Source organism: Podarcis raffonei, chromosome 13, assembly GCF_027172205.1.
Source record: "Podarcis raffonei isolate rPodRaf1 chromosome 13, rPodRaf1.pri, whole genome shotgun sequence".
In the NCBI taxonomy this organism is placed as follows: domain Eukaryota; kingdom Metazoa; phylum Chordata; class Lepidosauria; order Squamata; family Lacertidae; genus Podarcis; species Podarcis raffonei.
In genome coordinates this window covers 40,449,948-40,474,332 of record NC_070614.1, presented here as the reverse complement: position 1 = coordinate 40,474,332, position 24,385 = coordinate 40,449,948, and the positions used below count along the sequence as shown (strand labels likewise).

General features: G+C 43.5%; 3 protein-coding genes and 1 long non-coding RNA gene across 9 annotated transcripts in view; 2 read left to right on the top strand and 2 right to left on the bottom strand.

Moving 5' to 3' along the window:
- LOC128400851 (integrin alpha-X-like) overlaps positions 1-2,208 on the top strand; it is a 43,523-nt gene extending 41,315 nt beyond the window's left edge. For all 3 annotated transcript variants that reach the window (XM_053363456.1, XM_053363458.1, XM_053363457.1), the window contains 2 exons: positions 66-176; positions 450-2,208. In XM_053363456.1, the coding sequence (XP_053219431.1) occupies positions 66-176; positions 450-566 (228 nt within the window). In that variant the 3' untranslated portion in view covers positions 567-2,208. The remainder of the gene's footprint in view (positions 1-65; positions 177-449) is intronic.
- Positions 2,209-2,556: 348 nt separating this feature from the next.
- LOC128400934 (cytochrome c oxidase subunit 6A, mitochondrial) lies at positions 2,557-4,253 on the bottom strand. The gene is made up of 3 exons (XM_053363662.1): positions 4,047-4,253; positions 3,098-3,240; positions 2,557-2,765 (listed from the first exon to the last, which is right to left on the bottom strand). Exons 1-3 carry the CDS (start codon positions 4,138-4,140, stop codon positions 2,673-2,675), a joined length of 330 nt encoding a protein of 109 aa, XP_053219637.1. The 5' UTR covers positions 4,141-4,253; the 3' UTR covers positions 2,557-2,672.
- Positions 4,254-4,421: 168 nt separating this feature from the next.
- On the top strand, positions 4,422-5,629 carry LOC128400939 (uncharacterized). The gene is made up of 2 exons (XR_008327398.1): positions 4,422-4,973; positions 5,039-5,629. It is a non-coding gene; the product is annotated as an uncharacterized LOC128400939 (long non-coding RNA).
- A 1,081-nt stretch (positions 5,630-6,710) lies between these two features.
- Positions 6,711-24,385, bottom strand: part of LOC128400855 (integrin alpha-X-like) — a 30,192-nt gene continuing 12,517 nt past the window's right edge. For 3 of the 4 annotated variants that reach the window (XM_053363464.1, XM_053363462.1, XM_053363466.1), the window contains 22 exons: positions 23,763-23,913; positions 21,912-21,985; positions 20,906-21,038; positions 20,074-20,222; positions 19,648-19,782; positions 19,342-19,548; positions 17,610-17,740; positions 16,859-17,016; positions 15,735-15,883; positions 14,526-14,657; positions 13,624-13,697; positions 12,627-12,768; positions 12,385-12,498; positions 11,214-11,293; positions 10,877-10,960; positions 10,626-10,704; positions 9,807-9,914; positions 9,520-9,600; positions 8,836-8,949; positions 8,568-8,660; positions 7,797-7,907; positions 6,711-6,888 (listed from right to left, as the gene is read on the bottom strand). In XM_053363464.1, coding sequence (XP_053219439.1) covers positions 6,754-6,888; positions 7,797-7,907; positions 8,568-8,660; positions 8,836-8,949; positions 9,520-9,600; positions 9,807-9,914; positions 10,626-10,704; positions 10,877-10,960; positions 11,214-11,293; positions 12,385-12,498; positions 12,627-12,768; positions 13,624-13,697; positions 14,526-14,657; positions 15,735-15,883; positions 16,859-17,016; positions 17,610-17,740; positions 19,342-19,548; positions 19,648-19,782; positions 20,074-20,222; positions 20,906-21,038; positions 21,912-21,985; positions 23,763-23,913 — 2,634 coding nt within the window. In that variant the 3' untranslated portion in view covers positions 6,711-6,753. The remainder of the gene's footprint in view (positions 6,889-7,796; positions 7,908-8,567; positions 8,661-8,835; positions 8,950-9,519; positions 9,601-9,806; positions 9,915-10,625; positions 10,705-10,876; positions 10,961-11,213; positions 11,294-12,384; positions 12,499-12,626; positions 12,769-13,623; positions 13,698-14,525; positions 14,658-15,734; positions 15,884-16,858; positions 17,017-17,609; positions 17,741-19,341; positions 19,549-19,647; positions 19,783-20,073; positions 20,223-20,905; positions 21,039-21,911; positions 21,986-23,762; positions 23,914-24,385) is intronic. The other variant, XM_053363463.1, reaches the window with a different exon arrangement.

The window sequence follows — 24,385 nt, the reverse complement described above, 5'->3', positions numbered from 1 at the left end:
GAATTAACCCTAGTGCATGACGTCACCAGGTTCTCCCTCTCAGTTTTTTCCCTCTTACCCTGTAGGCGAATACTGTGGTGGAATTCCTGGAGCCTTACAACTACCTTCCTGTTATTATTGGCAGCAGTGTGGGGGGACTCATTCTTCTTGCCCTGATTGCTGCTGTTCTTTACAAGGTGAGAACTGAGATTTAGAAGTATGCTTATAAGTAAGGGGAGGGCCTTTGGGAGTAACTTTTGCCCACATCAAACACACATAAGTAGGGAGATGGCTGGGGCAGAACGCTGCCACACCTAAGTGGGGGTGCCCAGTGTACAAACGTGGTCTATACTTGTTTCATTGACTCTTCTGGTGCCATTTACCATTTACCCATTACCCCCAGGATGAGCAAACCCTTCATCTGAATTTTCTCTCTGTGTGTGTTTGTCGCTCTCTTCCCTTCTTTCCAGGTTGGCTTCTTCAAACGACAATACAAACAAATGATGGAGGCAGGAGATGGTGAGGTGGCGGGATCCCCACAACAAGACAGTGGTGCTGGCCCCAGTTCTGCTGCTACTAAAGGGTAGCCAATCCCACAACCCATGCCTTCTATAGGGTATCTTATAGTATGCCCACAATAATCAAATGGACTGAACAAGATGAGATAATTGCTCCTGAACATAACCGAGGTCTGCTTCATAGATTGCAGTTTCCTTAAATAGAAAGAACTTTGATGGTAGAAAATGACCGTCACATGTATCACAGTTGCTCACATGCTGAGGTATGTTGGGGGGTATGTATGTGAGCACACAGATAAATATGTACATGTGACATCATTACAGGTAATAACCTATACAGGCGTCTCCCCACTTACATGGGGGTTACATTCCCAGGTACTGTGCATATACAGTCATACCTCGGGTTACAGCCACTTCAGGTTGTGTTTTTTCAGGTTGCAGACCGCCGAAACCCGGAAGTACTGCAGACGTGCAGACGCGGGTTGTGAATGCTGCGGGTTGCAAACGTGCATCCTGCACGGATCACGTTCACAACCCGAGCGTCCACTGTACGTGAAATCATGTGTAGTGGGGAACAACATCTAAAAAGCTGAATTCCACTAAAAAGCCACCAAAATTACTCCCTCCAAACCTCCTTTCTCAAACTCCAATTCTCCAAGGCCTCAAAGATCAGTGCAAGGGCTTATGGAATGACTAGCTATTTTCCCGCTATTTTCGTGCCATTTTTGCAGCTTTTCTGTTCTTTTCAGGCCATTTTTGCCCTGTTCACATATTTTTGCAGTTTAGATTAATTTATTTAATTGTTTCCCAAAACTTCACATGTTCATGGGCAAGTCAAACATGCATAAGTGGAGAAATGCCTGTACCGGGAATGGACAACTTGTGGTCCTCTAGCTGTTGCTGAATAGCAACTCCCTGATGGGAGTTGGAGTCTAACGCCAGGTGGAGGACCACAGGTTCCCCACTCCTGACATACACACAGTCCTACAAAAAAGTGCTTTTTATGCAGGAAAATACGCCTATCGTGGCTTTGAAAGCTAGGGATCATGGCTTCTAATCCCTATGACTATGGGCTGGTGAAGTTCAGTCATATGTTGCAGAAGTGTGAGAAAGAGTGTCTTATGTTTGTAGCACATCCAGCAATACACCTGTGGTAAAATGTTATTGTCCTTATAAACGTAGCAGACTGAAAAGAATGTGAACAGCAGCATCTCAGCTGCCGGAAGGGAGACTGAACCAAATTTATGTGGTCAAGGGGTGAGGCATAAGTGTCTTGCACAGTTCCTTCTCAATCTTCCATAGCAATTATTCACTGGTCCCTGCCCTTGTACTCCAGATATAACTATCTCTACCCCCAAATTCTCCCAGCTTTTGCAAAAAGAAAAGATTTTGAATAAATGGATCATGGAAGAAGAAAAAAGGGCAAATATCTGCAAATGCACTTATTACCCATAAATTAATCCTGGCCCTGGGTTTTAAGATCTCAGGCACAGCATTTAGATGAAATGCTTTTAGGTGAAATGCTGGGATTTTTCTGCCTGGGGACCATGTTCCCGTACTGGAGATAGATGTATCAGATTGTTCCTCCTGCAACTTAATCTGCTGTGCAAACAGTTGCTGCCTGAAGAAGTCCCCTGGTTGTTTCTTTCATTCACAGTTATGCTGCATCTTGGACTTGGTATGTGGATATAAATTTATAACTATCAACATTTTTAAAAAAAAGAATTGCATGATGCAAATTTGAGAAAAATACACATGAAGTCACCCAGGTCTTTAGGAACTGTAAACATAGGAAGCACGGCAATGCAAGCAAGATCAGCTGCAATCCTGACAGATTTTTCACTGTTAATTGGCTATCAGGACTTCTTCGGGGGTGGGGTTGAACATCTCTAGGCTAACCTCAGCAGCCCTGGCTGAAAGCTATCATCTAATGCACTAGGCATCAACTGTTTCCCAGCTGACCTCTTTTCCCTGAAAATTTGGCAGAAGAACAACACTCCCCCCCCCAACATTCCCCCAAACTGCCTCCAATACAATGCAATTTGAAATACCAAGCAAGTGCTCCATCCATCAAAATGTGATTTTATTATCCCTGGAAACCTGTCTCAAAGCAGTAATAAAGTTATACAGGGATATATGCCTCCCTGTCCCCCCGTAAGAAAGAATGGCAGTGGTTCAGTGGTGGCTGCCTCCTTCATAACCTGTGGGCAGTGGGTTGGTGTGAGGGTTATGAAATAAGGTGTGATTTCCATCACCCCAGGGGAAAGGCTGAAAAAGAAGGAGAGAGAAAGAGAACTGAGGGCTAGATTGCCAGTACACCCCTTCCATCTATCTATTTTTTAAATTGCATACCCCTTAATATAATGAAGAAAATCATTACAATGATATTTTTTTAAGCAGCTAGCACAGTATGATGTAAAATAGCAGACAACTAAAAGCACAGAATAAAAACCAAACTCAGCCGACATTTTAAAAGACTAAACAATAATTCACATGGTGTCCTTTGAGTATCAATATCCCAAGCCACATAGCTTGACCTATCTGTTTTGGGAAATGATGCTCCCTAATCCATTACCAGAACTCTCCTGCTTAATTCTTACCTTTGATCGGAGGCGCAGGTGATGATATGGGATGAACTCAGGTGGTTCATGCGGGTGATTTGCTTGTTGCAGATAGACATTCAACATGCAGACACCCACTCCAGGAAGTGCCACCACAAAGGATAAGATTTTCCATGTTCTCACTGCATCACAAATAGGAAAGACAGGATAATCTCAAATGCAGAGCATAAACTGCAGCAGATGGCATTGGTGTGCTGTTGTAGCATCCACTTCTTTGGAGCAACACAGTGCCTCCTTGTGTTTTCCTGAGCCACTGGCACATTTTGATTCTCAAGGGGCAAGTACCCTCTGCCCAGTACCTACTCTATGATCTGCTGTTGCACAGTGCCCTCTAACAGAGAAATAAGGTCATTCTCAAGGTCCCTTTCTTTGCTGTCCTTTTTTGTGGAAAACAGATCAGATACCAAATCACCGGCATCTTTCCAAAAGTACAAACCCAGAGGGAAAGCAATGGGGTAGTACATTTCAGTTAATTGGCCGGGGGGCGGGTGTAGAGAAAAGGGCACTTATAGAACTAGATAGTGGAAGATGCCGTCACTTTAATATGTATTTAGCTTCCTAGGACAGACACTTCTCCAAACCTAATAGGGACCCCATTCCAAAAGGCATATGCTAATACATAATACCTTGCATAGTGTCCCAATAACAGATTATTAAAGGAAGCAAAGGTCTTTTGAAACAAAAATTGGGCAAGGGACAGACAAGTGGAAGCAAGGAGCAAATAAAATCTCAGGCATCATTTATGTCCCCCAAGTTAAAATAAAGTTTCTTAAAATTAATTTTTAAAAGTGTACACTTTCCCCTGAACCATTAAGGTAAAAGAAAGAATAAATAGGTAGCAATCATGACCTAAGAACAGTGGTGCTGCTCAACAATTTTTCAGTAATCATTTATGCTATTGGCCTTGTCTCTTACTGAATTCACTTACCACCTGACCCATCACCATGGTGCCCACTAGCCGCTGCTGTGGCAAGCTTTCGTCCGTGGGCCACCAGTCGTGTGGCCCTCCACCAGGGAATCATGTGTGAAGCCAAGGACGTCCGAGGTTGTCAACAATAGAGGTCTCTCCTCGTCGGGCTGGTTGGTCTCTCTTCACTCTCCTGTGTTTAAGGCCTTCCTGCAAACTCCCTATACCACAGCCCTCTCCTCCCCTTTGCCAGACCTGACAGTTATGCCCATCTGACCATGCTTGGCCAATCAATCTGAGAGACAAACATAGCCCAGCTTGAATATTATCCAGGAAGACCATCGACTAACACTTGTTTAAAGACCAAGGTCTCATTACCCTTGGCTTGAGGCCCAGGAACCAACCAACCTCTTCTCCCCACCCTTGGATTCCTGGGGTCTATTTATAGCTATACTCAAAGCAAATGCAGACTGCCCAGTCTTCAGAGGGTGTCTAGCAGGGAATACTCTAGTTGCGTTAATAAGATAAGAATGGGGCTACTAGGATACATTGTAAGTAACATATGACAAAGTATGTGCTGAAATTTAACTTGTCTGGTATCAAATTGAAATTTGGTGTTTGAGATAGTATGACATTTTTTGCAAAATTCGGACATGTTTCCCCAAACACTGTTACTTCCATCTAGGCTGGTTGAGCATGGGCTTCCTCACTTTCATGTTTCTGCCCCTTTGACAGATTTATTTTCCTACCATGCTTTGCTTTTAGTTGTCCACCAGAGCCTAGCTCTCCCTTTTTCTAAACCTTTAAGAACCCAGACTTATCCTATTCCGGCCTTCAGATCTCTCTTCACTGCCAACTATGTGACTTCTACATCAGTAAAGAGCATCAAGTATTGGCAGTGGGATTCAGTGCATATTACAGAGCTATGTGACATCATGAAATGCAAAGGTGCAACATTGCTGGGAGCTGGAGTCCGGAACAGGTCAGCAATAAAACACCTGGGGCTAGTGAAGTTAACACTTTATTCAAAGAAACCAAAACAGCTCAGACCCAGTGATCACAGGAACTCTTCCCAATGGCCTCCCACCACTCCTCTGCATCTAGCCAGTCCATGACAAACATGCAGTGACATCCCTGCATTATGGCAACTCATCCACAACCCACCCAGTTCCAAAGAATGCCCTCCTGCTACCAAGGCAGCAGCTCACCTCCCCCCAGTACTCTACCACCCAAGCTCTGATGCCATCCTCACTCTTTAACAAATGACTTTCTACTATCTTTGAAATATATTTTTCTACAACCCTGTAGTATAGTCCAATGGCAATATACCTGTTGCAATATTCTGTTGCAACAGAAACAACAGTGTGTGGCATCTTGAAGACTAACACATTTATAACAACGTAAACTTCTGTGGGCTAGAGTTTAATAAAACTGGAAACAATGGGGCAGGGGTGCTTTTCAGTTTGTTTGTTGTTTTTTCAAATCAGTTTTTGATTACCTTATTTTACTATTTTGAGATGTATTTCTCTTTTTCACACTGCTGAATGCTTCCGTTTTGTGTAAGGTTGTCTCTAGGAGTTGACAAATCTGTCTATTTTGGTTTCTCTTCAGTTTCTTCTTTTTTACTTATAAAAATAATTTGATACTGCTATTTATAAAAAAATAGAGTTGTTTACAACAATTGAACACAAAAACAATACAATTCAAGTTGTTAAATTTGCCACACTTCCTTTTTTAAAAGACAGTCCTCGTGGAAATTCATCAGCATTTTAATCCAAATTTCCTCTACTATACATTTTTGCAAGCAGTTTCCCCATAAATTTAACATATTATTTCATTAGTATATGCATTTTATACATGCTTTCCTATAATCCACACTTTTTTTAGTCAGAAGACTGCATCACAAAGTTCTGGGAAGGGCAAATTTTGAAGCCTAGCTGTGCTGTGATTTATGCATTGTTTCAGAAACTGAATTAGTTAGGTTCACATGAAACAGCAAACCAAACCAAATTTCTCCCTCAACTCTAGTTGTCCACACCACTATCTCTTAGCTTTCCCCCCGAAAACCCACAGTTCCAGCATAATATTTCTCTGCTTCAAATACAACCACTGCTTTCAGTTCCCTTAATCATTGTACTGCCTAAATGAAAAAGTGCTACCAAGGACACTGAAGACTCCATTACTCCCCTTCAATAGGCTTTGGATCAAAAATTGTTCAAGAGAATCCTAGTCTGACATCCTCAGTGGCATTTTTGCAGCACAATTGAAGTAGCCTTCCAACTCTACTATCAGCCCACAGAATAAGATGTAAATTTGTGCTAGAAAATGTGGCACATTATGCTGGGGATAAACTGTAATACTGCAGTAGTTTTTTATATCCATTGTGCTGAAGGGGTAAAAGGAGAATCTCTTTGGTTAAGGAGAAATGTCACAATACATGATGATGGTCAAGAGTTTAGATGTCTTTTAAAGGAGGGGGAGGATTCACAGAAAATAAGGCTATCAAAGAGCTGCAATGGAGCCTCTGAATCCCAGTCACTAGGGAGCAACAATGGGGGGGAAATCTATTGCCTCCATGACCCGTTTGTCTCAGAAGCATCTGGTTGACCACTGTGGGAAACTAGACATTTGATCAGGTCCTGCAAGGCTCTTCTTATGTCCTTAAAATGGGCTTTTGAGGGTTACCTTCCCCAGAGTATCGAAAAGTCGCAGAGGAACAGGAGGTTTATTAGTAGACAGTGTCTTTGCTGGGAGGAGAGGCGTCTAGGTCTTGAGGGGTGGGTTGTGAGGTGGGATCTGCAGCTTCGTCATCAGCCCCAGCCTCAGTAAGCATCTGCTTATATTGGCGCTTGAAGAACCCAAGCTAGAAGGAAAGAAAGGAGCAGGGAGCAAGTGAAAGAGAAGAATAATGTTACATTTCACTCTTCTAGAAATATAGTGCTTTATTTCTGAGATTGTGGCATGGAAATCATACCCTTTGATTGCAGCAGAAGCCATTTGCCTCCCACCCACCTAGGATTATCCCACTGAGGAGAGGAAAACACTCTGAACATGCTCAAGAAGCACATGCTTTCTGTTATCACTTCACAAACAGAAATGCAGGCATCACCAGCCTTTTGGGACCTTTACAAATTAAAGAAACTGTCATGGGCTGCACACACACACACACACCACAATCTACTCTATTGGCTATACTAAACTTCTGCTTTTAAGCCTAATTTCAGGGGGGGGCAGGCATAGCAGACCATTTTGGAATTAGGGAAGACTTTTGTAGATGCCTGTGGGCACCACATTGCTGGTTGCCACATTGTTGGTTGTCCCCCAAGCTGGTGAGGCTCACTTGATTCAGTGTTAAATTGAATAGTGTCATCAGCCCAGCCCTGTGGAATGCACTTCCAGTAGAAATTTGACAGGCACCTTCTATATTAACCTTTAAAGATTTGCTGAATACTTTTCTTTGCCACCAGGCTGATGCAGACAATTAAGAAAAACATATTCTGTAAAAGTTAGTTGATGACCTGTGGTTTTCCTTTTTTTAAAGTGTGTGTACATACACACACACACATTGTAAACCACCTCAATTTTTTAAAATGAAATGGGAGTATAAACAAATAAATATGACACATGTGAACCTGACATCTTATGTCAGGTCGGTGTGGTTTGCCGAAAATGGCCTCACAGACCAAATTCAGAAGCCTTACAAACCTTCCCCACATCTGGATTAAGCCCTCCTTCGCTTCTCATTAGATTCCCCTTGCAACTCTGCCTCACCTTGTAGAGGACTGCAGCAATGACAGCGAGAAGGACAAGCCCCGCAATGGCACTGCCAATGATCGCAGGCAGGTAGTTGTAGAGCTCTATTCGTTCCACCATGGTCTGCACCTGGGTGGGAAGAAATTGAACAGAACCAGACTAACCAAGACATTCTGATGTCATCCTCTAACCCAAGTGCTGGGGCGAGTGGGAGGCCAGAGGTCCAGCTGCCAGTTTTCTGCTCTTGCTCCCTCCCTCCCTCAGTCCAACGGTAGACATCTCTGGCAGAAAAACCCAGGAGTTAGGCCCCAACTATAAGCACTGGGTGAGGCTGCTGCTCCCCCTGCCCTGAAAGCAGCGTCATATCCTTATAGTTCAGAGTCTAAAGGTGCCTAAAGACTGCCAGTATTTTGCAGGAGGGATTGAAACACATACCAAAAGGTAAGGTTTGCACAATTGAAGTGGATCAAAGGGTTTTGTCCACTTCAAAAAAATACTGGACTTTTTGTGGTTTGGAAAGTGATAGGGAACTGCATTGGAAAGTGTTGGGCAAACAACTGATTACTGGGAAGATGCATAAACACTCCAAAAGCAAATCAGGATCAATGCAGAATGAATACTTGCCATATCACAAATGTTCGGTAGAACCACTGTCTAACTCTCAACTGTTCAGTGCCTAACCACTGCATAAGCTTTGTGCAAGCAAATCAGAATGAAGGATGAATAAGCAGGTTATCTGAGGGAGTCCTAAAATCAACTAAGTGCACCACTGCCCTTTCCCCCCATTACCTGGGCCTGTGCAAAGCCTTCCTTCTGTGTGTATTTTTTCTCATCATAGGAAATCTGGGCGATGCTCACCAAGACAACTTTCTTCTGCTGGATCTGGGGAAGAGAGAGCAATTCCTTCTGAGAGAGGGGAATCCCTTGTCAGGCACTGACAAGTTGCTGACCAGCAGAGCAAATTAACATTTTGCAGGTCACAAAAAAAAATTGTTTTGTTGTTGTTGTTTTTTAAAAAAACCCTCAATATAATACCCATCAATGGCAACCTCTATACCTGAGATGCCCACTGGAAACCGACATCCCCCTTGATCCTGAATTCCAGCGGCTCCCGTGTCTTCAGTGACAAAATGTCACAACGGATTATCTTGCAGGAGGCTACAGAGCAGTCCTGAGAGAGGTGGAAAGATAAGCTGGGGTGAGCAAGGCCAAAGGGAAAACTCACTGCTGAGCAGATATATCTTCAGCCAGCATGCAGCATGGCACTTCAACATCCTGAAAACATCTACTTTCCTTTTATTAAAGAAGTTTCTAGCCACCATAGTTCCGAGGATGGCCTCTGCTGTTATTATAATATGCTTCTTTAATCCCATTCTTCCTCCAAGGAGTTGTCTCTCCACTCCTGTTATCATCCCAACAGTTCTGTGAGGCAGGTTAGACTGAAAGAGAGTAGCTGGCCCAAGATCATTCAGAAAGTTTCATGGCTGAGTGAGGATCTGAACCCAGACTTCCCTAGCCCTAGTTAAATGCATCTAAACACAACATCACACTAGCTCTAGATAGCTAGGAGCTTCAAGTCCTGCTTTTGGGCTTACCACAGGCATTAGCTGGCTACTTTGAGAACAGGCATTAGCTGGATGGAAGGGGCCAGTGATCTGATCTGGCAGGGCTCTTCTTGTGTTCTTTTATATACAACGGATGTAGGTGATCCTGGGGAGAGGCTGCAGTATGCTAAACTCACCAGAAGGGGGAGGTCCTTTGTCACTGGGAAATCTTTGGTGCCAGCACTTTCTTTCTCCAAGACACACTTGGCAAACTGAGACTGTGGGAAAAGAGACAGTTTAAATAATCAACCTTCCTTCTTGGAGGTCCTAGGTTCAAGCCAGCCCCACATCTGGCAGGCTGGAAGTAGGATATGGCATGCTTTTCCTATTTCCCCAACAAGATAAATAGGTGAGCAGAGGCACTTCATTAGAGATTAGGGGGATTATACATTGGGGTGGTTAGAGAATGAGCAGATAATTATACCTGGGAAGAGACAACCTGAGACACATTCCACACCTGGATCCCTTTCAGTTTTACAGGGATCTGAAATGTCACAGAGATGGGGACATTTCGTTGACGGAGATTTTTCACCTGAAAGTGAAATAGACACTGTTCAAGGCAGACAGAACACACCATGGGTCCTGGATGTCTTCTTCCACCCCACTCAGTACCATTTGAAACCCGGGCAGTGCCCAGCTCCCTCCCGTTCTCCCTGTGTCCCCATCAGGCACAGCCACCCTGGGTCAACCCATGGACCATACCAGATCTAGTCCCAAATTAGTTTGGGGGCAGAGTTAAAGCTTAATTAGCGGTCAGAAGACTAATTAAGCATATGGCCGACAAGGGAGAGGACCCAGTGCCCTTTTCCAAGCAGCTTCTTCTGCAGGGAATTCTCAGTACCCCAACCAAAGTCATTTCCAGGTAGTCTGTTTATTTCGCATTCGTCCTGACTGGTTTGCACCAAGTCTGATTTGGGGAAGAAGCAGGTTTGTTGCACAAGAACCCCAAATCAACTTTCATTAAGCAACTTGAATTTGCCAGTATATGACTGAATCTCACTCAAAAATAGTGACAGACCAGAAGCACCTCAAACTACAATGCCCTGGATTATTATGGCAAGCTAAACGAATATAAAACTAATATAAGTCTACAGAAATCCAGGTTTCAAGTAACCTCACTTTTAAAGCTTTTGTTGAGACCTCATTCTTGCCCATCATTCCCTTATTATTCTCTCCTTGCCTGTACCGTTTTCCTCTTCCTACCAACCACCAGCCACCCTTTGCCATCCCCTTTGCCCTTCACCTCATATCGATGTTCCACGTTCTTGCTTGCATTCTCTTGGCCAGCTGTGAAGTTAATGTACTTGGTTGACTCCTCAATGCTGTGAAGATGAAAGAGAAATGAACATCCGTGAGAAAAGGGACCAGGCTAGGATGGTGATGGGAAAGGGATATCTCAGAGGTAATATCCTTGTGAGTAGGAATCAGGGTTAGCTCTATTAGAGGGCACTCTACAAGCACCGCTTTACCCCTGAAACATCCATAGTTACTTACGCTGTGACAATGATATACACAGCATATTTGACAGGCAACTCCGCTTCATGAACCATATCCTTGGTGATGTTGCCACCGTTGTCACTGGGCAAATGGAAGAGAACAGATATGTTAGTGCATGATGTTCAAGCCCTTAAACAAAAAACTATTTCATCATGCTCTGCTTCAGATTAGTGTTTCCATCATGTACTACATCGAGCACCACTGCCCTGTCACAATGCAGCCAGATCTGTTTCACACTTCTCTCTCTCCCCTCCAAACCCAACATGCCATTTACATTATAAGAAGCATGGGGTCCACATTAGGCCACATAAAGCTGCAAAACTGTGAATATCACCTGTTGGCACTGGCCATGATCCGAAGAGTGTCTCCTAGATCAGCATCTGGGGAGACGTCAAATGTGGCAATGAAGATAACCTGAAATACACCAACATATGATATGATTTCTTATTTCTACATGTGAAGGTTTATATGTACGGAGGGCTTTCCTTAGAGAAGGTAGTCTATACCTGGACTGCCCTTAACACATGAACCTGCAATACTTTGAGTGAGACCACCGACACATCTAAGCTAATCTTGCCTACTCTGGCTGGCAGCAGCTTCTGAGGGGGAGATTTATTCACCCTATCCTGCTGCCAGCATGGTGTAGTGGTTAAAGTGCTGGTCTAGGACTTGACAGACCAGGGGTCAAATCCCCACTCAGCCATGAAGCCCACTGGCCAATCACTGCTCTTCCAGCCTAAACTACTTCACAGGATTGTTGTGAGGATAAAATCAAGAAGGGGAGAAGTGTGCATGGCACCATGACCTCTTTGGAGACAAAAGGTGGAATATACTGATAACAACCACCACCACAAAAACAATAATAAAAATATATGCTGAAGATTGAACCTATGACTCAGCGTACCACTCATGCTGTTCTATGGCCTTCATTTGCCTCTACTTTTTTGCAAAGCAGCAGTAAGTTTTATTTATTGGATCTGATTTCCAGGTTGGAGGGTTTGTCGGAGGGGTAGCAATATTGTGTTAAAAATACTTCTTTTTCCCTTTTCTTGGGGAGGGGGGACAATTATTAAAATCATCTTCAATGACATTTCAATCTCTCTTTTAAGAGAATCAGGCCATTCTTTCCACACTGAACACAAAAACAACTCCCTGCACATAGACTAGTGCATCAGGTAAAGGTAAAGGACCCCTGGGCGGTTAAGCCCAGTCAGAGTTGACTATGAGGTGTGGCGCTCAACTCCACTTTCAGGCTGAGGGAGTCAGCATTTGTCTGCTGACAACAAGGGTTAGGCAACAACCCTTTCCCTTAACATGCTAACTTTCCACAGGCAGTTGAGCCTAGACTTAGAGGGAGCATTTAATCATGCAATGTTCTCTGAAATGCTACAATTCCAGAAGGACACCTGTTTTGTTTTTGTTTGTTTCTCTCAATGTGACAGTTAGCCCTAAGGTAGCGCTTTTGAACACATCTTGTGGCAATGAATTCAAAGAATATAACATACCTTTGCTTTACTGTAGAAAATTGGGTGATTGACATTGCAGGTGGTGTTCCTGCTGACATCTTCTTCAGACGCAGTAACTGAATGGCACTTAACACTCACGACCCTCCTGCTGAGCTGAGAGAGGGTGGGGCATTCATCGTTTATGAATGGATCCAGACAATAATTCCCAAACAGCCCCCATCCCTCCACCTGCTCACTGTCCCTGCTCTTCCCCATGCCTGCATCCCTACTGCTCCACTCACCTGTGGTAAAGTGACCTTGCGGTAGGATAACCCTGCAGGGTAGAAAAAGCCCAGTGTGGTGCTGTAAGAGTCCTCTCCATGATTCTGGATGGAAGCTGTTACATTGAACTCACCAGTCAGACCTACAACTACAATGTCCAAGCTGTGTGTAGAAAAAAGGGATGTATGCAGGATTAGAGGTCTCAGATACATAGAGATTTTCAAATATCCAAGAGATTTAGACTCCTCCTAATGACCCTGAAAACCCAGTGTTTGTAGGGAGGTTATACAACAATGAGCACTGATTCTGAATTCATCCCTGACTTGTTTGTGGGGTGTCTATCTGTCTTCCCACTAATAATTTGTTTTACCCACACTTTAATAATGCATTTCCCCATCTCTTTCCTAACTGCATGGGGTTTGGGGGGGGGAGATGTTAAGTAGATTTGTTGCACCAGAGCATTTTAATCGACATTAATTGCACCAATCTCAATTTCTATCCGGTATGTGCTTGAACTCCTCCCACAAAATACTGACAGTCTGGAGGCAATTCTCCTATGTAGTCCACTCAATTTGAACAACAAAAATAAAACCAATACAGTAAGAGGGCATGCATTAATGTTTGCACACACCAAATATTGAGCAAACATACTAAATGCTTCATCTCACCCCACTTCATGGGCACTGATTTGTTTTCTTAGAATTTCTGAGCAATACTGGGTACAAGGCTGCCAGTTACCAATGTGAAAGTGGGTGTGAAAGTTGTGTTAAAATCAACCTGGTAATGGTAAGGCAGAATATAAATCTAGTGACTGACTGGAGAAATAACTCACTCATAGGTGAGAAATGGCATATCTGTGTATCCTGGAACTATTGGGAGGAGGGAATATCCCTATAACAGTAACAAAACCATGAGACAGAGAAATTTATTTTTTGGAGTCCTGATGCCCAGAAAACTAGATATATTGAAGATAATGGAGAGGCAAAACAGAAATAGAGAGAGCAAATATTTTCCTACCCTGAGAAATTAAACGAAGCTTCTAAACGGTCTTCACATTTCCCATCCGTGCCACAATTTTTCTCAAAGTGGAGCTGTAAAAGCATGCAGGTCACAACATTTTACTTTTGTAGGCACACAAATTTTTAGTGGAGAGAAGAATTAAGCACCAAATACTAATGATGGAACCCAGTTCCTTGGCGGATGACCTCTACTCAGGTCCAGCCAAGCCTTTCCCTCTCCTGTGTTTCACCCCCACAATCACCACCTCTTTTACATTGTTCATTTACACATGACAAACCATATGCCCCCCACTGTGCTTACACAATAGCTCAAGGCCACAAGGTTGTCTAGATGAGGCTGTCAGTGGCACCTAGGAGCAGTAAGCAGGGGGAAGGTGCCATGAGGACCATAATATAGTGGGCTCACTCAACAAGGAGCAAGGATATGCAAAATGGTCTTTCAGTTTCTCATTTTTCCAGTCAAAAGTTCAATTCTTCATATTTCCCCTTCAGTTTGCCTGTTTGTTTTTTTAAGTCCCTGTGAAAACTCATCAGCACTTAGTGTGAATTTATCCTAATACACAAATTAATGCAAACAATTTCCCCTAATATAACACAGGTTTGTATGTTACTTTCACAAATGTATGAATTTTTATGCTTCCTTTACCCAAGTATTTGCATTTTTCGGGGGGGGGGACACAAAACATGGCTGGAGAACTACATGGAAAATCTGGAGAAGTGTGGAATTTTGAAGGATGACTATGTTTCCATTCAGGAATTGTTTCAGAAAGTGTCAATTAGGCAGATTTGCCTTTCAATGCAAACAGAACTGAATTTCTTCCCCATCCTTAACTAGGAATCCTGCTATAATGTTGCTGGCTCTCATTTTGTAATAAAAAGACTTGGGGCTGAATTACTCACCAGTGCTGTGTGGTTCTTTTCTGAGTCTTTGCTCAGGATGGGCTGTAGTGGGGGGGCTTTAGCGATGGGCTTCCCTACAAGGCTGAAATTGAGCCGCAAGGTGACAGGTGTCAGAGTATCCTCAATGCAGATCTAAAAGATTGGAGCACAGAAAGAGACTTCCTTAGAATGCATACTAAATGTATACACTCTGCACAAAAATAGAGTTTCTGCATGCTAAAAGTGGGTTTCTCTTTTCACTGCACTTTCTCTTTTCACTTCCCTTTTCACAGGGAAGGTCTACTTTACATATTGCTTCTGAGCCAAAAAGATGTATCTGAGATAGTCAAAGGGATGCTACAAATATTTCAATTTCCCCACCAGCCCTTTTGCCCTCTGAAAAAGGAACAGAACTGAAAATAACTTGGTGGCTTCGGATTTCTGAAATCTTTACTTTTCTGTGTGGCTTTCCTGCAAGCCAGCAGAACACTGCACCAGCAATGCACTTATAAAGTGTGTGCCTCCCTAGCAGAAAATAAACATGCAATTCCAGTACTGCACTGATATGTGCTTATATAGTAATGGATACAAGCCATCAGAGTCTGCCAAGAAATAAGGAATGACTGTATAGGATGCTCTTGGCCACATTTACAATGCTATGCTCTGTTCACCATCTAGTGGTGAAACAAATCAGAAGAACTGTTGTATCAAGCTCATCTAGTCCAACTTCTCACAGGGGCCAATCAAATGACTATGGAAAGCTCACAAGCAGGACCCATGTACAACAATGCTCTCCCTTCTCACAATCCCCATATAGATTGGAGATGAAAGACAGAGCCTCTCAAATTTAAGACACTTTCTCCAGACAACCTGTTTATTGAGCATTAATCCTCATTGGTTTGCACAAAGTCTGTGGTAAGATTATATGGCGTTGGCTGTTTATGGATAATCCATTCCAACTTGTTTGCAGGGAGATTGTATGAAGTCACATCAAACAAGTATTATTCCACACTTTACATCACATGTTCCCAATACTACCCCTTTTTAAACAAGCGGGTCTGTTGTGCAAGGGTGCCAAATCCACTTTAACTGTGCAACTTGAATTTGCCAGGGTGCACCTGAATTCCACCTGCAAAATAGCAAAATAGTGGATGGTCTGGAACCGCCCCCCCCCAATATTGCACCTCAGATATTTAAGGGAATTAATGCTGCGCATAAGGCCAAACTTACAGGCAACTCAATTGGGTGATTCTGGCATTTATTCTCAAGGCCTATCTGAATGTTTGTAGTCAGGACTGATTTAGAGCTGAAGGTGGCTCGAATCTTTGTTCTCTCGTGGTCTAGGGCCAAAGTGTAGTACAGGTCACTAGAGATTTCACCTGAGAAAGAGAAATAAGAGGGTAGGGATTGTGGTTGGCATGAGAAAAGAAACTAGGAAGAAGTTGGGAGGGCAGGAACAGTGAAGCTCAGATCTGAGGGCAGAATGTGGCCCTCCACACCTCTCTATCTGGCCCTTGGAATATCACAAGCTACAACCTCTCACTAGCAGTGGCGGAGGAAGCCGCTTGGGCGCCTGGGGCGGCATGCCCAGGGGCGGGGCGCACCACAGTGCCTCTAGAGTCTGCCTGCCTCCTCCCACTCAGCCACCCACTCAAGGTACGGGTTACAAGTCTCTTCCCATGTCAAGGAATCTGGGAAAGGGCAGATTACAGAGGAATGCAGCTCCCCCCCCTTTTTTGGACAGAGGTTCTGTATATTTAAAAAGCAGGTGGAAGTCAGCAGTAAAATTTTCCCCAGCACTAAAATTCCATGCTGGGAAAAGCTTCACTTACTTGATTTCTGTCTTAAAGGCACAGATTCTGCCCATTGGGAGGAGAGGGCAAGAATTCCCATCCTGCCACTGGCAACCCTAAATCTTCATACAGATAAAGACATCCAGGTAAGGATGGACTCAGCACCAACTGACTTGACTGTGAAGGCCAAGGAGCAGCTACCTTGAAAGTGGGGCTGGTGAGGAATACCTAGAGTTGGTGTCAGACTCTTTCTTGAATCTTTCCAGCAAGGGAAGATGAGACCTAGAATTCTACGCTATGCCGAGACAGAGAAAAGGCACATCTGAGATGGGCATCTCTTAACCTTTTCAATGTGTAGAGAGGCATGTGGTACAGTCCTCTGGATGAATGTGGTGGGATGCTTGAATTCATCTCATGACAAAAACTCCCATCACACATAAGTACACGAGGGAGAGGACTTTACCAAAGATGGTTCAGGTTATGCAGAGAGAGCTATACCACTTCCCAACCCCACTCCATGTCCAGCACAGGTTTATGCCAGAGCAAGCATTGTGGCCTCACCTAGTTTATCCTGAATAGCTTTGGCAACGGTAAAGCACACTTTTGCCATGCTGGCTTCAGCCTTGAGAGATTCCTGTTCCTGACACTGGAAGTTTGAGGTGGGGATTAAAGGAGGGAAGAACTCAATGGAGACCGACACATGTAGAACAGGACGTGTCCTGTCAGCAGGGATAGGGGGAAAAATCAGTTTGGTTAGGGTTTTAATACCAACTTACTTAATTCATGCCTTCCAAAACAGTACAGGAAGAAAAACATAGCTATCCTTCAAAATGCAGCACTTTTCTGAATTTTGTGATGCAGTTCTCCAACCAGACAATGTTGGGGAAAACTGTAACATTAGAGGAAAGTGTTAGACATGCCCATTAACCTCAATGGGTCTACTCTGAGTAGGACTAGCACTGGCAACAACCCTTTGAATTTTGCAGGTGTTGAATTTGGTACCCACTGCAATCACAGCATTCATCTAGCTGTATATAATATTTTTATAATTATTATTCCTACAGCCATTTGCACAGTTTTTGCACTGCCATTTGATAGCTTTTGTGTGTATTGAAAACTGTAAGCTGTGCTGAGCCACTTTATTACGATAAGGACTAAATTTAAACAAGGAAATAAAGGAGAACATGTACTTCTACGTATAACATTTACCTCTTTACTGGGGCATCCATGAAAACGATTTTTCTCCTGTTCAGAGGAAACAGAATAAGAACAGGGAGGGGAGAGAAAGGCTTTCCCCGCTCCTCATTCTCACCTCAATAACAGGACCCTTCCTTTTTGTCCAACAGCAATATCCTTCAGGCCATCCCCTGTAAGGTCTGTTCCTCCACTGACAGCTTGACCAAAGTACAAAAACCCTCCAGAAAACTGCAGCCCTTCAATCCGCTGCAAACAAAGAATGAAGGATGCAAAATGGAAGGAGGGTGGCCTCAAGGCCAGACAGAGAGACTCCGTGACCCTCACAAAACAAGGTTAACAACAGATGAGGCATCAAAAGATCTGTACATATTCCCAACTGAAAGACAGCCCATCAAAATATTATACTATGCTTTTCTTTTTAAAGAAAATCAAAACCTAGCAGCGTTCTAGTATGGAATGGTGTAAAAACAGACACAAAAATTTCAAGTGAGTACAAATCGTCTTGAGAATTTCTCTTTTAGGTTGCTTTCACATTAGAGCCCTTGAGTGATACTGAGGCATTGTTTCTCCACACTTAGCTGAAAGTGTGGAATTCAAGAGGTCCTCCACACAGTACTATATTATTCAGCAATGCCTTTCCCCCTGCTCAATAATATTCTACAGTGTTTACTCTGGAGCAGTTCTCATTCTCTTAAATTCAAAGTCACATTAATCAAAACATTTTTTCCAGTTCAGTCCAGTTAATTTATTTCTAATGAAAGAAGGTGGAGGGCTAGTAATGAATAGCCTCTGAATAGCCCCTATGTCTTTTTCCATTCCTGAAAGGGATGTAGAATTACTAGTTTCTTTCATGTTATTTTTCACAATAAAATTATTTATTGAAAATATTTGCATATTACCCTCCATACCCAGGATGCTTCACAGTAAGAATTTATAATAAAATGCAATTACATAATTAGAAAGACATAAAAACTCAAATATAAAAAAGCAGTTAAATAAATTAATTAATGCAATGATAGAAAAAGAAAGAAAGAAAGAAAGAAAGAAAGAAAGAAAGAAAGAAAGAAAGAAAGATAATAGGCTTGCTCCAGATGCAGTCATTCTAAAAGTAGACCTACTGAAATTAATTAAACTTCACTGGGTCAGTTCTAAGTATGAATAAGCCTAGATCTAACCCATAGATAAATCAAAGCCTATCTCCCATGGGAACAGAAACTGACCTAGGACCAACCCAAGTTGCTTTCAGATTACATGTTTATTGAGAAGTTATCCTAATTTGTTTGAGAGTAGGTTACATGACATCACAAGAAGTGGGCTTGCTTTGTAATAATGTCAAATCCACTTTAATTACACAACCTGAATTTGTCAATATGTGATTGAACCTGACCTGCAAAACAGTTACCGTCTGGAAGCACCCTAAGAGAAGCCATTCAAGTGGCAAATTTAAGAGGTTATCCTTTAACTGCAATCAGCATGAAGAAATAAAATAAACAGACCCTCCAAGAAGAAAAAATTAAATTAAAGTCAGAGGAACCATGAAAAGCCTCCATAGCACTTTTCCAACACTGGAAAGATTTGTGCTGCAAAATTATTTTATTCCCCCCCCCCAAAACCAATCCACCCAGTGCTAAACACTGGATTGCATCAAATAAACAACACTGACTGGAATCTCTATAAAAATGATTTCAGAGAAATTTCAGAGAAAAGGACCAGTATAGCAACTCTAGATGTACCTCTAAGTGCACAAAGAATAGGAAAAATGAGGCAGTCGCATTGAGCAAGGGCCTCATGGGAGGCAGCACAAGCAAGGTAGGTCCTTTGTAGGCTGGAACTGGTATTGAGCTCACCTGGAGGTACTTGGGGTTGATAGATGTTCGTTTCCCCCCAAATATATATAAGGCTCCTACATTCTCGTTCTCCATGGGTGCCCCAATCGCAACATCCATCCATCCATCCCCGGTGATGTCACCTGTTTCTGCCATGCTGGCACCAAAGCGACTGAAAACGTGCCCTGCTTCTCCTTTCAAAGTCGTGGTGCAGTGAAGTGTTCCTTGCTATACAGAATAGTCAAATAAAACACTTGAAACATTTCCAAGCAAGCAACCCCACCTCAAGGTCTCAATCTAATGAACTCTCCCCATCTTCTCCCTTACCTTAAAATGACAGACATAAACCCTTCCACCTGTAATAGCATCATAGTACATGGGGGCTCCAACCAGCACCAAGTCCATATCAGTGTTTTGATCAAGGTCCACAGAGCACAGCGCCGCTCCAAAATAGGAACCAACCTGTGGCATCAGACAAATGTCCCCTTGAGTTTCGCTTCTACTTTCCATTCTCAGACCTGTCTGCCGCTTATGACTACACAGCCAGCACATGGCCCTCAGCTGAGTAATCCAGCCCTTAACAGCAACAAAAAAAAAGGTCTCCACTTCTGGCTTCTATCTTGGAGCCATTTTCATCATGTCTCATTGTTGTCGCCATAGCTTCCTCACCTCCGTTCCAGGTTCAGAAGCTTTCTGCACAGTCTCTCCATTCCACCACCAGTCTCCTTTGCCCTAGCCCAGCTCAGTTCATACCTGTTCTCCAACAGCCTCAGCTGTTAGTTGCCACTTCCCACTCCTGGCCGCTTTCTCAAAGAGAACCACTTTGCCCACGTAGTCATAGCGGGGGGCTCCCACTACAAGGCCACTTCTCCCATTAAGCAGGACAGCTTGGGAAGAATAGCCTAGAGCAGGGGTGTGCAAAAGGTTGATTGGGATCTCCTGGAACATCTCTGGCTGCTTTGCAAGGGTCTCTCCCTCTCAACTACCCAGTAGCAGATCAAAACAACTCTTCCCCACCTAGATAGCAAGTGGCCCAAGGTCACTTCATGGCTGACTGGGATTTCAGCCGCAATTTTCGCAGCCCTAGCATGATGCTTTAACCACTATACCACACTGTCTCTCAGTATAGCGTACAGCTAGGGCAGTTGCTTACATAGAATTCTTATAATGAATTATTTGATGCAGGAATCTGAAGAGTGGAGACAGGGGGGAAATGTGTGGTGCTAAGAGTACCTAGATGGTAATTTCTATCTGTGCTCCTGAATGGAGAAAGGGTAGGATCTGCCAGGATGTAGCTGCCTCTGGGGTGGAAATGTACTGCAGTAAAACATGGTAAACTTGGGGTGGGGGGAAGGCAGCAGAAGCTGGTCCATTAGGGTGAATGGGGCACTGCCCCACCAACCTCAGTCTTATCTCAGCCAGCCCCCAATCTGCCTGCTTTCTTATTTCCAACCAGTCAGGGGGTGGCTCTGCCTGTCACTGGGTCTGGCCCCACCTACTGCTGCTCTCCCTGCCTTCTGCTCCAACAGTCCCCCCCCATGGGCACCAACCACCACTAGCTGGAGAGTTTTGTTTTAATACTTACCAAGATAAGCATTCTTCATCTCCTCAGTGGTGCTGGAGGCATTAAGAAAGCTTGAGTCTCTGTTACTGTTCTGATACAGAAATAGGCCTCCAGACCAGTCAAATGCTCCTACTGCTCCCAAGACAGGACCATCCTAAATCACGGCAGGCAACACAGCAGGAAGAGTTGTCCACAAATCAACGTCAACAGGTGGGAAAAAGTAAAAAGGAGGATTAGGGGAAAATGAAAAACTGAAATATTTTTTTAAAAAAATCCCTACAACTGCAATTGAGCATTACAGTAAGTAGCACTACCACTGCTGAGCCAGCCATCTTTTCTCCCTTTGGCTCACAGGATCATCCATCCAGAACCAGCATGGTTGTGTGATCCTAAAGCAGTACTGCAAATTTCAATCCTTTTTAAGCTTGTTGCTAACTGGGATTGAATTCAGCATCCTGTGAATATTCACTTTCGATTTTATAAGCAAGTTTCTGACTCTCAAGGTTGCAAGTAAGAGTATAGAAATATCTCTTGCGGCCATGTCCTCCCTCCGTTATTCTTTAAGACAAGAACATCAGGCTCTAAGATGAGCACTGCTGGAACATCCCCATGGCCCATCTAATCCAGCATTCTGTTCTCACAGTAGCCAGCCAGATGCCTATGGAAAGCATGTAAGCAAGACTTGAGCACCAGAGCACTCTCTGAATACCATCTCCAACTTTGTATTTCCTTTCACTGAGGAAAATAGGTCCATGCTGATGGAACAACTGAATACAGTAATAGAAATGGGATCATGCAGTTAATCTATGAATATATTCTTCATTAACAAAAATCATTCTGCTTGCAGGCATTTAGGACTCTCCTGGATTCTTCCTGCAGGAAACTTTCTTCCTCCTGAGGTTGCTGAAGTACAACTGCCACCATCCCTGGCCATTGGCCATGCTGACTGGGGCAGATGGAATCTGTAGTTCAGCAAGATCTGGAAGAACAAAGATTCCACACACCCTACTCTAGGGGCCAGACTCACCCGAGTCAGTAAAGCACTGAATCCTTCCTGGGACATTTCCATCTGGAAGGAACTGCTGCTCTGGAATTGGGTACCTGCAAGGAGGGGTGGGGACAGGACACAGACAAACAGGAAGAGCACATAGGAGAGGTTATAAGAAAACCCTGTATTTGAATTGCCAAATTCCACCCAGGTGGAATCTACATAGATATTTAAAAAACCTGTGAAAATGCTTAATTTTTTTAATAAAAAAATACATTGAATTTGGCATAGCTCACTGTCATCATCTAGTGTCACATTTGTATATTGCACTTTCCAACACATTTAAAATGTTTTATTTGTAGCTGTATAGTTCAGTCCACAATCTCCAAGCTGTGAGAGGTTTCAGGGGTGCCAATGCACAACTCAGGTTTGGTTTCCCTAGAATGAAGCTCACTGGAATCGTAGAAGTGTAGAGTTGGTAGGGACCACGAGAGTCATCTAGTCCAACCCCCTGCAATGCAGGGATCTTTTGTAAATCTGTGCCTGTCAATAGTAATGCCCCTCTATTGTTGGCTCAGGTTGCAGATATGTGTAAATAAACCACATATCATAAAGAAACCACAGTCTTCACTGTGGAAGTGGTGATGTCTTGGTGACGTGGTTTTATTTATACTGCAAGCTAAGCATAAGGTAAACGAGCTAATGGCATTAACACTCCAGTGGATCTTGCTCCCCTATTAGATTTTTTGGGCAAAGCCATGGCTTTGGATTCAACACAAAGAGAATTCAAGCCTCTGTAGCTCTTTCTCAGCCACTCAAATATGAGATTGCCCCCCAGGTTTATTGTTTCCCTACATCTAATGACAGCACCACCTCCAACCAGGGTGAGGGGAACTGCCCTCTTTAGCCCACTTTCTGAAAGCATCTCCAACTAGTAGTTTCTGTATCAACCAGTCTCTTGGATTCCTTAGTTAAGCCAAGTGATACCTAAGAAACTTAGCTAGAATCATTAAGTTAACAAAGAGACTGGCTGGACCTTGTTGGAAGTCACTTCTCCTACATTTAAAATATATACAAACACCAGTCTTGGAGGGATGACTTTTAGACTAATCGCCCAATCCTATAACAATATATAGTATCCCACATAGTTAGAGGCCGAAGCTGTTCCCTGTTTTAGCAGCAGACACACCAGATGGTGCTATAGCAAGCATGAGGAACATGCGGACCTCCATATATGCTGTTGTATTCCAGGTCCTGCTTGTGGGCTTCCTCTAGGCCAGCCTTTCTGAGTCCCCAGATGTTGTTGATCTACAACTCCCATCACCCCTAGCTAGCAAGGCCAGAGCTCAGGGATGATGGGAGTTGTAGTCCAACAACATCTGGGTACCCACAGGTTGAGAACCACTGCTCTAGGCAAATGGTTAGGCACTATGAGAACAGAATATGGGACTATGGTATGATCCAGCAGGGCTCTTCTTATGTTCTTAACTCCCATCAGCCCAGCCAGCAAGGCAAAGCGTCTAACAGCATCTGGAGAACCACAGGTTTCCCATCTGAAGCTTAGAGGACTTTCCTTTTGTACCACATATTGAGAGGTAGTATTCCAGGTGCAGGCTTTTAAGTCTAGGAGATCTATGTTCAAGTTATACCTCTACAGCAAATAGCTCATTTATCTCAATCACAGGTCTTCATCTGTAAAATGGGAATAATACTGACTCACCGTATAGAGTGATTGTGAGGCCAAACAAAGTAAAGACCACAAACCCCTTTGCAAATTAGAAATGTCATATGATCATGGAATAAACCATTCTCAGTGATACACAGTCCCAGACAAGGACTGGCGAAAGGGACTTCAGTGCCTCCTCTCAGTGCTAAGGTTCCTGTTATTACCTTCTATGGCAAAGATCTTATCCTGTAGCTGATCCTGGATGCCTTTCAGGGCATCAAAATTGTGCACTGCAAATACATGCTCGTTGTCAGGTTCAGAAGCGATGGCATTCAGCTCTTCCCTGGCACGTTGAGTTGAGAAAGCATTGCCAACCTTCATCAGACAGAAGAGAGAAAAGATGTGAGCATTTGGTCCCTAAGCAGGTGAGCAATCCACTTGGCAGGGGGCAGGTAACTGAACTAGCACCCTCCATCTCTATGAATTTTATGTTCTAAGGGTGTATCTGTACTTCAGACTTAGGGTAGATCTACAACATACATTTAAAGTACATTCAAACACCATGGCTTCCACCAATGAATTCTGGTAAATGTAGTTTGTTATGGGTGCTGGAAGCTGTAGCTCTGTGAGAAGATAACCATAGTTCCCAGGATTCTTTGGCAAAGGTCATGAGCATTAAATAGACGTTGAATGTGCTGTAAACATATGGTGTGGATCTGCCCTTAGACCAATTTCACGAGGAAGTCCTAGAAGTCTGAACAAGTGGGTGGTGCCAAGTAGGGAGGAGCAGGGGGCCAGAGCTCCCCCAAAATTTTCAGTGAAAGTCTGGACATTGGCTTAATTTCCA

What these genes read in the sequence shown, in the direction of transcription:
- LOC128400934 (XM_053363662.1), bottom strand. Translation starts at nt 4,140, where the DNA reads ATGATTCCCTGGTGGAGGGCCACACGACTGGTGGCCCACGGACGAAAG. An exon ending in CCATGGTGATGGGTCAGGTG is followed by an intron (nt 3,241 to 4,046) that starts GTAAGTGAATTC and finishes TTTGTGATGCAG; the next exon opens with TGAGAACATGGAAAATCTTA. An exon ending in ACCTGCGCCTCCGATCAAAG is followed by an intron (nt 2,766 to 3,097) that starts GTAAGAATTAAG and finishes CTTCTTTTTCAG; the next exon opens with CCTTTCCCCTGGGGTGATGG.